The sequence below is a fragment of the Rhincodon typus genome, chromosome 3 (genome assembly GCF_021869965.1).
Source record: "Rhincodon typus isolate 14 chromosome 3, sRhiTyp1.1, whole genome shotgun sequence".
Taxonomy (NCBI): domain Eukaryota; kingdom Metazoa; phylum Chordata; class Chondrichthyes; order Orectolobiformes; family Rhincodontidae; genus Rhincodon; species Rhincodon typus.
Window position 1 is genome coordinate 60,881,093 of NC_063334.1, and position 12,658 is coordinate 60,893,750.

At 39.3% G+C, this 12,658-nt stretch overlaps 1 protein-coding gene across 3 annotated transcripts in view; it reads right to left on the reverse strand.

Annotated features, from left to right (window-relative positions):
• pcsk5b (proprotein convertase subtilisin/kexin type 5b) overlaps positions 1-12,658 on the reverse strand; it is a 355,500-nt gene that overhangs the window by 135,437 nt on the left and 207,405 nt on the right. For all 3 annotated transcript variants that reach the window (XM_048595072.1, XM_048595074.1, XM_048595073.1), the window contains exons 15-17: positions 7,321-7,420; positions 2,994-3,187; positions 391-475 (exon numbers count right to left, since the gene is read on the reverse strand). In XM_048595072.1, the coding sequence (XP_048451029.1) occupies positions 391-475; positions 2,994-3,187; positions 7,321-7,420 (379 nt within the window). The remainder of the gene's footprint in view (positions 1-390; positions 476-2,993; positions 3,188-7,320; positions 7,421-12,658) is intronic.

The following is a 12,658-nucleotide window of genomic DNA, read 5'->3' on the forward strand; positions in this document are numbered from 1 at the left end:
TTACGATTGCCTTGGGTGGGTCACCTAGGTGAAAGTTTTAAGATTATCCTGGGCACATTACATTACAAACTTACCAAGTAAGCCATTGAAAGTGCAAGTAATCATTATAAGGATATTGTAAAATGAATTTTATAACTTCAACCAAACCAGCGAATAAACCATATTTGCAGCAAACATGACAAAGCTGATTATAAATAATTAAATAAGAAAAGTATTTAGAAATCTAAAGATTTATTTCATACCATCAAAAATTATATTTCATTATCAAATTCTGAAAACAGGACTAGACATTATTTTGGAACTTTATATAGGAATGGGGAGTCTCTTACTTTTTATATATAAATTCCTCATTTTCTTTTGTGATAGGAGGGAGCCAAACAATATTCTTACCTCCAGCCTGGTTTGCAATCTGTACAGTGGTGTAATGCACTACATTTCCTGCAGTTCTCACTACATCTTCTACACATATTATCACCTAGAAATAAACAGAAATACACAAGATAAAAGAGAAATTTGATCTGCAACAGGGAATGGGAAGAAAAATTTATAAAAGGTGCAAGAATTATTTATTGTCTATTGCACCTCAAAACACCTCTTGTCTAATAGTCTTCCCAAGTAAATGGTTAACCACACATGCACATTAAATTTTTTCCCTAAACAAATGGAGTTTCTGCATTGCAATATAGACAAGCAGTGGTTGGCAAAATGTTTCAGAAACTTTATTGCACTAACAGTTCACAAAAGGGATTTTACTCTCATACCTGATACTAAGCAGGAATGACCCAGACTATTTCAGTACAAGCACTAAGATCTGTGGGCGCATTTACTTCTGGGCCTCGGAAAAATGAATTTGGCTTGTGTGGCTGGATCACTTCATTTACTTTCATGTCAGAACATTTTAACTCACTTAAGTATTTTAAGTTTTGCCTGCACACTTGGGAACCTCAGAAAGCACACCAGCAAGGAAACAATGATGGTGGAATACCAGAATGCTTCTATCTCTTGTTCGTACTCTGGTTCCAAGTATTCTCCAGGGAAGTTTTATTGCCCTCAAGTGTTCTTCTATACTTTCCAGAATCCCTGCGGGTTCCTTCATTTTTCCTGCGATCAGCCAAGGTGCATGTGACAATCTCTAAGGATTTACTTGAATTCTCCTTGGTCTCCCAGTCTCTCTCTTGGATTTCCAAAGTTTATTTTCTCAGACCATGGGAACAGAAATAGGCCATTCAGTCTGTCAAGCCTGCTCTATCATTCAATGCGATATGGCTAATGGAACACTTCAATGCCTTTTTCCATGCCACTCTATCCCCATAATCCTGACTACTAGTGGTCTACAGAAACCTAGCGATCTATACCTCAAACATACTCAAAGGCTGAGCTTCCACAGTTATTGGTGGGAGAGAAATTACAAAGGTTCACAACCCTCTGAACAAAAATGTTACCTCATTGCAGGCCTAAGTGGCATCCGCTTATTTTTAAACTATGCCCCTGGTTCTAGACTCTCCAACCAAGGAAAACATCTTACCTACATTAACTTTGTTTATCACTTTAGTATTTAGTACATTTCAACGAAATTACCTCTCAACTCTTTGGAACTTTAGAGAATACAGGCCCAGTTTGTCCAATCTCACTTCACTGAGCAATCCTGCCTTCCATCGAACAAATCTGGTAAGCCTTCACTGCATTCCTGTGATGGCATTAATATCTTTTCTGAGATAAGGAGACCAAAACTGAATATAGTCCTCCAGGTGTGGTCTAACCAAACTCCAATACAACTGAAGCAAGACTTCACTTCTCCTGTTTGCAAATCCTCCAATTAAAGGCTAATATTCCATCAGTCTTCCTAATAGCTTGCTGCACCTGCATGTTAACCTTCGAGGTCTAAACAAGGATACCCAAGTCTTTGGATTCCACTGATGTGCTCTTCCAATATTACCAGATAAATCTAGTAATTGTAATTCCTCATGCACTTCGACTTTTCATTCCAAACTTTGGCCACTTGCTATTCCTGCTTAGTGACCTCAGTACAGCAAAACCAATAATCCCTCATGGCCTTTATGCTCCTTGTTCTAGATGATGGTGGTACACAACTGTGTTCTCTTAGCCTTTGAAACTTAACTCTGTCAGCTTTCTCTCAATCTTCCAAGTTGGTGCACTGCATGTTTCAGTGGGAAAAATATACAAATAGAGTCCACACAAAACGGTAGTTCCCTGCAACCCATCTCCAGGGCAATGCAGCTTACCCGAGATGTTTCAAACAGAAAATTAAATAATTATGTATCATCTTCAAAATAACCCTTTGACTTTGAGGCCCACATGAAAAATTTATATTTCTAATCGAAGTTCAAGCCCGCTCACTAGACTTACTGGTTCTTTCCAGAAACTCTGTTTGCAAGTTGATTTTAGCTTATTTAATCTGGTTATGACATTAATAATGTAAATTCCTTATTGAAATAATTATAGACATCCTGTCTCTAATAAGAGCTGAGGGATGTATCAGCAATTCTTTTTTTAAAACAAACTCTTATAAAATAAATACAAGTTATTGTTTGAATTTTAGTTACCCCAGTTTTGTTTACCAGTTTCTCAAATCAACTGTTTCCATTTAAAATTAAACATTATTTCCCAAAACATATCACTCATGAAATCAGATATTCATGACACCAGTCAGGGAACCCAATGAAGAACGCTCACCAAAAATATTTCAATTAACACAAAAAAAAGAGAATCAGAAAGCGACAGAATAGTCTAGGAATAGATGTATTGTTAGGCAATATGAACATGAGAATTAATAGCTCAAAAGGACTCAGCATCCACAGTTCAAGGTGAGAGATTCTACATTGAAACCACAAGAAAAGCAACACCAGTTTTTTCAAGCAGTCTCAGCTGGAATCAACATAGAGGAATTTATCAATTTCAACAATCAGTACAAATCACCATTTAATCATCTTATGCAATTATTGTTTAATTTGTTTCATATAAAAAGAACTCACGTTTATCGAGGTAGAAACTATCTGAGCAGTTAGGTATGCAGACATTAGTCTCTTCATTTAAGTGGTAGCCAGTTTTACAGGCTGTGCATTGGTCACTCCGGCTTCCTACACATGCATCACAGATTGACCAGCACTTTTTACAACGTTTCTTCTCATCACCAAAGAATCCATTTGGACATTCAGGAACACAAGTTCTGCATTAATGGCAAATGACCAACATTAGACTTGGAATTCTTTACCCTTTCCTCAAGAGAGGAATTATCACACAAAATTCGTATCAATCTTATATAGCATTCAACACCTATAAAAAGATATGACCTATCTCAGACCAATCACGAATGCATCTGCTACCTCATTAGCACAGTGTTAATCTTCCAAAAATCACTGGATTCAGGAGAAGTTCAATCAAACTGGAAAGTAACTCTCGATACTCAAGAAGGTAGGTGGCAGAAACCAGAAAACTACCGGCCAGTTAGCTTGATGTCCATCATGGAAAAGGTGTTAGAATTAATCATTACGGAAATCATAGCTGCACACTTGGAAAAGCAAGGTAATTGGAAGAGTTAGCTTAGTTTCAAAGGGCAATCATGTTTAACCAATATATTTCAGTATTTTTAAGGAGTAACGAGGTGGGGGGAGATTCGCTTTTGTGGCACGATGGTAGTGTCACTACCGTGGACCAGGAGGCCCAGGTTCATGTCCCACCTATTCCGAAGGTGTGTAATAAATGTCTCTGAACAGGTTGGTTAGAAAAATACGTTAAATAAAAATAATTGAAACAGTAACATGCAGTGTGGATAAATTGCAGCCTGTTGACATTCTATACTTGAATTTCCATGAAGCATTTGATAAAGTGCCGTGTCAAACGTGATTGTGGAAATAAAATCTGTGTAAAGTGTAAGGGGTAATATATTAGCATAGATGGAAGAGTGGCTGGATGCTCTGCATAAATGGGTCTCTGATTAACAGAATGTGATGACTTTTTACAATTTACATCAAGAACATCAAATGATGGGAGTGAAGGTATGGTAGGAAATCTTTGTCATCTTCAAATTATGTAGGAAAGTATGTTGTGAAGATGACATAAGGAAGATGCAGACATATTTAAAAAGGTTGAGTAAGTCCAAAATTTGGAAGATGGAGTATAATGTGAGAAAACGTGATGTTGTTCCTTTGGCAGAGAATTATAAACAAATTATTTACTTTGAGAACTCTGAGGTGCAGACAGATCTAGACGTTCTGATGCACGAGTCACAAAATGCTCATATGCAGGTACAGAATGTAATCGAGACTGTTAGCAGGAATGCTGCCTTTCGTTGCAAGAGGAATTGTAAAAGTAAGGATTCAGTTATACAGGACACTGGTGAGACCACATCTTGAATACTGTGAGCAGTTTTCTCACCTCCCTACCAAAACAGCCAGACCACTAGCAGGTTGAGAACACAATTAAAGGCTTTGCAAAGGCTCTTTAACGGACCCTCAGGATGAACATCCCACTTTCAGGTTTCCCCTGTAAATTGGGGGGAAGTGGAAATGATGATACAGTAATATTGTCAAGGGGAAGGTTTCTGATAATGGGATTTTGAGACTGCAGCAACCACAGCAATAGAAAAGTTGATCTGCTCACTCAGCCTCTCATTCTTGCCTGGAGATCCTACTGTGGGATCTGAGGAGCTGCTGTCCAACTGTCATCAATGTACAGACCTGTGAGCATCTATGATCTGTTCAAACTGGCCTCAGGAGTCAAGGTGAATGGAGACAAGAATGAGACCATATTCTTTAAAAACTAGGTTGACCAATCCTTTATCTCCTTCAGGATCAGACCAGATGATGTTGGGAATATGGTTTGGAGGGGGCAAGAGCATGTACTAAAAGCTGGGAGGACCATATCCCCACACTGGGATGGAAACCAAGCATGTGGCAGCAATATTCCCTCCCTATTACCCTGGTCATCAGGCGTGAGCTGCACACGGTGTTGCTGCATATAGTGCAGGTCTAGCCTATTCCCCAAGCTTATGCAACAATAGTGACCCATCTTCGACTTTATTTGAGGGACACCATGTATAAAACCCTGGACAGAGGAGAGAAAATTGTCCCAAACCTCATCCTCATGGCACCTCTGTGAGAGGCTGCCTCATGCTGGGAGTGCGCTCTCAGTATGCAAACACCAAGTGCCACTGTGTGCTGAGATTCTACCTGTCCTCTGATGAGGAGGATGGATCTGGCCTCATTGCTTTAAGGAGTTAAGACTGTAACAGGACACCTGACCTTCGTGGAAAGGTTTGCACTGAAAAATATCTTTGACATATCCATCAGGCAGTGGTCAGCACATTATATCTTTGATAGCCTGCAGGAAAAGGAGACAGTTGATCCTGTCAGATTGTTCTCTGAGCACACTGTTCAAGTCATTTGGCAGACTGATTCATTGCTAGAACTTTCAAGCAAGCACCAAGATGCAGCTCTGTTGGTGGAGAGAAGGGCCCTCTTGTCAGGTTGTGCATGCACACCTAAACTCCCAGCGCTACCATACGATGCCCACAAGATGGCTGTGATGGTCAAAAGGCTGTCGCACATTTCGTTCTGGATGGAAGATGCCTTTGTAAAGGAGGTCTGGAGAGGCTTATAGTAATTTTGGATGCAATCGATCCCAATCAACTCAGTGACGCCGTATTCTGTGCTCTATGGGCTATGCTCGTGGACGCACACCAGGAAAAATATCACCTGCACCTGAAGGACCATCAACTTCCTGGAAGATGCCCTTCATTGTGCCCAAAACCTGTTGGTTTTCCAGTGTAGAGACTTGTCCTCAATACAGTGTTGCAGACTGGTGTATTCCAAGATCCAGGATTACCTGCTGAGGGGTCATTAATGTTTTGGGAAACTGCCATAAAGGCACAATGGGGAAAGCTCACTGCCTGAGGCCTTTCAACCTCAGTGTTACTTATAGAACCCATTGGGTTGTATGTTCATCACTGAATGTATATAAGAAATGTCATGAGTATTGACATTGGATTGAAGCCCTTGCAAGTACAACATTCTCAAAATGAGAAGGGTTCCATTTTATTGCATTTTTCATAATATCCAATTTGGAATGTACTTTTACATAATTCACAAATAAGATATTTTTACAATAATAAAATAGTAGGGAAAGGCTAACCTCTTAGTAAGGACAATAGTGGTTGAGGAGGTCAGCAGTAGTGTGGGAAACTTCAATTTGATGACAGTGAGAGGACTAAGGGGATCCAGGAATTCAGGAGGATGAGAAAGGTGAGCTGCAGAACACTTTCAAGTCTATACTGAATTTCCCAGCAGTCACCTGAACAGTACTCTTAGGAATACCACACCTTGCAGCTCCAACTCATCTCGCTCTCATCAGGCACCTCTTTGTACTCCACCTGGACAGCAAACACTTGCATTTGCCCAAATCCCATTACCTTATAAATGCCCATTCCTCACACTCCACAATATTTTGCCCTTCCTTGCTACTCATAGGGGCCACTGCCAACACACAATTTCTCTCCTTCCAGAAGCGTGAGCACAACCTTCGACAAAGGCAAAGATATGGGTTTTGGTAGTGGTGGAGGCGATCTGGGAGTTGGAGTTGAGAGAGATTTTGGGATAGATCTCCAGTGACAGGCACTCTGAAGATTATTTTTATGTGATCACATCACCAATTGTAAAGAGGGACCTGTTCCGCAAGGTTTCAGACATCAGTAATGTCCAACCATCAAACCCTTGAGCCTCCTGGCGCACTCATGCTCAGAAGTGGTAAAAACGCTGATCCCCTACATATAGGCCCTACCCTGAAGGTGTTGTTTCCTTCAAGCTGAATCTTTGTAACCACCTCCTCTGTCCTGTGAAACAGGATATTACTGAGAAGACCGTGCTTCTGGTGTTTACACTGTTGTTACTCCTCTTGCTCTTTGTCGGAGGTGCAAAGTAGAACTGCATAAACTGTACCCATGTTGTTGAGAAGGCTAGCAGCAGGGAAGTATAGCTGAAATTGAGTCAAATACAAGACAGGCCAAGTGACTTCTAAGAAATTGGCAATCACTTGTTAAGCATTGAAAACACTTTGAGAACACTTCACAAGAGGCAGAACCCTTGATTGGAACAAGAACTCCTTACTATTACCATACTAAACGTCTTACCAAATGGCTGCATGAGATTTCTCTGCTCACCTTCCAATCCATCCAGGTGAAAGCTAGAATATATTGGGATAAAGTTGTCTTCCTAAACTGACACTTGTAGGGATTAATTTCCTGAGATACATCCACACGTGCCTCCCTCCCCTTGGATAAGGAAATTCTCTTGTGAGTTAACCTACCTTGTGTTGTTTTTAAACTTGAGGAAGTAATGCAAACAATCAATGCATTGTTGAGGCCCAGGTCCATCACAACCATTAATACATTCAGTGTGACAGGGTCCTAAACAAAGAGTATAATGTACTTTAAATAATTTCTCATTTTTTAAAAATCAAGAAAAGCATTTTATATAGAAAATGTATCTGTAGAAATTCTGAACGAATATTGCTAAAAAACACACTTCAAACATAATTCACTCATTACTCAGAATGGAAAATACTGATAATAAAAATTAAGTCTAAATGTCTTTCACCATACAAAGTCTCTGTAATTTTTTTTTATATGAAAAGTGTAGGGATAGCACCCTCTTCACAAACCCATAGAAACAGGAACCAAAATTCACTTAACTTAGATAATTATTGTAATGACCATCTGACAGCTTATCCATAGCAAGAAAAGATTTCATTGTGGAATGGAAATCCTAGATGAGAACTACTTGGTGAAACATGATTTTAATCCTTGTTTTATTAAACAACTTCTGATTTTAATTTCCATGATATGTAACCATTAAAATTTCTACAATATGATGGTATCATGGTGTGGTCTTTAACAGATTCTTGCAAAATATGTAAGACCTGGAATTATAAAATCATTGAAATGCATGGCAAAGGGGGATATTCAACCTGTCACAACTGTGTCAACCGTGAGAGTTTGGCAGATGGAATATAATGCGGTGAAATGTGAGGCTATGCACTTCGGCAGGAAGAGTAGAGGAGCTGAATATTTAACTGGAGAAAAACTTCAGAAAGCCACAGCTCAGAGGGATTTGGGAGTCCTCATCCACAAATCATAAAATTTATGGGAAATAGGGAAGGCAACTAGAATGCTGGCCTTTGTTCCCTTTTGAAATAGATTATAAAAGTAGGAAGGCTTTGTTAAAACTATGCAAGGTACTATCACACCATAGCAGGAGTACCGTAAACAGTTTTAAGACCCCGATCCAAAGAAAGATATAAAAGGCATTGCAGGCAGTTCCCTAGGCTGATACCAGCTATGGAGGGACTGTCTTATGAGGAGAGGTTGACTATACTGGGCCTGTACTAACATAGAAGAATGGAGGTTGACCTTATCAAAGCATGCAAGATTCTTACAGGATGTGACAGGGTAGATGTGGAAAGGCTGTTTTCCTCATGGGAGCATCTAGGACCAGAGGACATAATCTCAGAAGAAGGGATCACACACTTAAGACCAAGATGAGGAGGAATTTATTCTCTTAAAGGGATGTGAGTCTGTGGAGTTCTTCACCATAGAGGGCTGTTGAGGCTGAGTCATTAAGTAATTTCAAGGCTGAGACAGACAGATTTTGAATCAGTAAGGGAATCAAGGGTTATGGGGAAAAAGCAGGAATGTACAGTTGAAGATTATCAGAGCAGCCATGTTCTCATTGAATGGAAACCAAAAGGACTGCGGATGCTGTAAATCAGGAACAAAAACAAAGTTGCTGGAAAAGCTCAGCAGGTCTGGCAGCATCTGTGAAGAAAAAATCAGAGTTAATGTTTCGGGTCCGGTGACCCTTCCTCAGGGCTGTCACCGGACCCGAAACGTTAACTCTGATTTTTTTGTTTTTACTTTGAATGGAGCAGACCTGATGCAGTAAATGGCCTACACTGTTACTATGTCTTACATTCTTGTAGAACTAACTAGTCAAATCCCATTTTCAAGTTCTTACCTCCTAGCTTTGTTAGGTTATGGTATTTACTTTTTAAAATATCCTTTCAGGCAGCAAATTTCAGACCCCCACCACTCTCTCTCAGCTTCCCTCTAATGATACCCCTTAGTTATTAACTTTCCTGCAGAGGTAAACAGTCTATCCGATCACACTATCTAGACCCCTTATAATTTTATATAGTACCGTTAAATCTCACCTCAACCTTCTTAGTTCCAACAAAAATAACACAATCTATTCAATCTTTCATCATAGCTATAATTTTACAGTCTTGGCAACATTCTCATCAGTCTCCTCTCTATCCTTGCTGGTATGATCCTTTCTTAATTGTGGCAAGCAAAACTCTGTGGTAGAGAGCTGAACTATGCAGTTCTAGTGTAACCTCTTTGCTCTTAGATTCTATGTGTTGGCTCATAAAGAAACTTATTGCATATATTTTCTTAATTTCCTAACCCTCAATTAATACCTCAAGAAAAAAAAAAAAAATCAGTCGTGTCAGACATGACTGCCTGTTAATAAAACCATGATGAATTTCTTTTTTTTTTTTAAAAAAAGTCCATACCTTTCCAAAGAATGGTTAATCTGTTCTTATGAAGTTTGTCTGACAGTTTTTCCATTATTGCAGTTCAGCTGTCTAACTTTGTAATTATTCAATCCAAGCCTTTTATTGTTAAAAAAGGAAACGTACAATGTAACCATTCATCCTACACCACATCTATAATTAAAGATAATTTTAAATGGTCAGCTATTTCCTCCCTTGCACTTTTTTTTGCTTAAAACAGATACACTTCATCCAGGTCCGGTGATTTAACTGTTAGATAGAGTCTTTTATATATCCTCTCCAAATTACGTTGATCCCATCAAATGTTTTGAACTCCAGTTTTCAAAGATCATGTCTGCAGTGTTTTCTATTTTGTGATGGTAGGTGTAACCAAGAACCATGCCCAGATCTTTCATCTCTACATTCAGATTACCTTTTTGGTGTGTAATTTGGTTCCCTCCCTCCCTACTCAGCCTTTTGCTATTTATAGATTTCTAAAAGATCATTGGATTTCCCTCAATTTTACTTGTCATTTCTATTTCAATCTCCCACTTTGCTTTCTTAAATTCCCTTGTAATTTCACCATTGCATTTTCTTTTCTTTATGTGTTAAGCACTAGGTATTTGGCATCAGTTTACTTTTTTTTTGCCTTATCCTGCTCTCTGTATTGCTTCAGATTCAAGGTGTTTTAGATTTTGCAGTCATATCATTTATTTTTTCAGTATGCATTTTAAAAAATTGTGTCCCCTTTATACCTTTGAATTGGCGCTATCCAGTTACTAATGAGAAGTCTCCATTATCAGTGTCCTATTACTTTTGTACTGCATAAGTTTGCTCACTTACTTGCTCTTGTATCATCCCCTGGCTCATTAGAAGTTTACAGTACTCCACACAGTGTTAGTGTGCTTTTCCTGACCTTCAGTTCAACCAAATGGACCCATTTCATGACCTTCCTAGCATATACTCCACCTTCACAACTATTTCTTCCATGGGAAATGATATTAGGAAATTGATGGAACTGAAGGCAGGTAAAACTCCAAATGTTAATCTACAATCTAGAATACTAAAGGAAGTGGGCTGAGAAATAGTGATTGTCAACTTCCAGGAATCTACAGACTCTGGAACTGTTCCTGCAGATTGGGGGGTATCTAATGTAACCCCTGTATTTAAAAAGGAGGGGGTGGGGGAATGCAAGAGAAAACCAGAATTTATAAATCATTTAGCCTGATGTTGGTAGTGGGGAAAATGCTAGAGACCATTCTGAAAGAGGTAATAGCTGAGCACATGGCAAACAGTGGCAGGATCAGACAGACTCAGTACAAATTTATGAAAGGGAAACCTTGCTTGTCAAAATCTGAAATTCTTCAAGAGTGTAATTGGTCAAATTAATGAGGGGGAGCCAGAGGATGAGATTTACTTAGACTTTAGAAGACTTTTGACAAAATCTCATGTAAGAGATTAGCATGTAAAATTAAAACACACTGGATAAGGGTAGTGTATTGAGATGGAAAAAGAAAACTAGTTGGCTTACAGGAAATAAAGATTAGGAATAAGCAGGTTTTTATTCCAAATGGCAGACAGTGACTCGTGGGTTACTGCAGGATCAGTGCTTGGACTGCAGCTATTAATGATATAAATTAATGATTTAGAAGAGGGAACTCAAAGGAATATCACCAAACTTTCAGACAACACAAAGCTGGGAGGGAGGGTATGCTGTGAGGGAGATGCAGAGATGCTTCAGTGCAAGTCGGACAAGCTGAAGGGTAAATGCATGCCAGTTACAGTATAATGTGAATATATGTGAGATTATTCACTTTGGTAGCAAGAGGAGGAAGGCAGGTTATTATTTGAATGGCTATAAATTGAGAGAAAGGAGTATGCACTAAGACCAGCGTGGCCTCATATATGAGTTGCTGAAGGTAAGCATGCAGTTCCAGCAGATGTTCAAGAAAGCAAATGGTATGATGGTCTTCATAGTGAGAGGGTTTGGGTTCAGGAGCAGGAATGTCTTGCTGCAATTATACAGGGGATTGTTGAGACCATGCCTGGAATACTGAGCACAGTTCCAGTCTCCTTAACTGAGGAAGGATGTATTTCCTATAGAGGGAGTGGTGCAAATGTTTATGAGACCGATTCCTAGAATGGCAGGACTGAAGCAGAAAGACAGGTTGAATCAGTTAGGATTATATTCACTTGAGTTGAGAAGAATGGGGGTGTGGGGTTGGGAGAGAGAGAATCTAACAGAAACCTATAAAATTCTAATAGGACTAGACAAGGTAGATGCAAGAAGGATGTTCCCGATGATGGGGACGTGCAGAACCAGGGGTCACAGCCGATGGATACAGGGTAAACGATACAGGACTAAAATGAGGAGAAACTTCTTGGTTAAGAGAGTGGTGAGCTTATGGAATTCACTAACAAAGAAAGAAGTCGAGGCCAAAACATTGCATGATTTCAAGAAGGGTTTGGACATCACACTTGGAGCTAAAGGGATCAAAAGGATGTTGAGGGAAAGCAGAGACATGCTATTAAGTTGAATGATCAGTTACAACTATAATGAATGGCAGATCAGGCTCAAAGGGCTGAACAGCCTACTCCTTATCCTATTTTCTATGACTCCCTCCTTTACAATCTCTCTATATCACACGTGAAACCTCTTTAAATTTGTAATACTGTGGCCATTTCTGCCTCCCTTGAAGCCTTGTTTTGTTAAATACTAAATAGCATTGACTCATCAAATTTCCAATCATCTATATGTACCCTGAGCTCATTTATTTTATTCACTAGACTCCTTGCATCCCACTTGTCCCAAAGGTGTTTCATAACATGTTAATTATAACTAATCATTTGTTGTCTATTTTCTAGCTTTTCTCCACTCTATCTTCCACACTCCCAATTTTATGTCATCCATTCCAGCTTTAGGAACACAGGAACAGCAGTCAGCCGTTCAGCCCTGAAGCCATTCAATGGGATCATAGGTGATCTGTGGCTGACCTGCCCCCAGCCCATAACCTTGATACCCTTGCTTAATAAAAAATTGTCTATCTCAGATTTAAATTTAATAGTTGAATTACCATCGACCACTGTTGGAGGT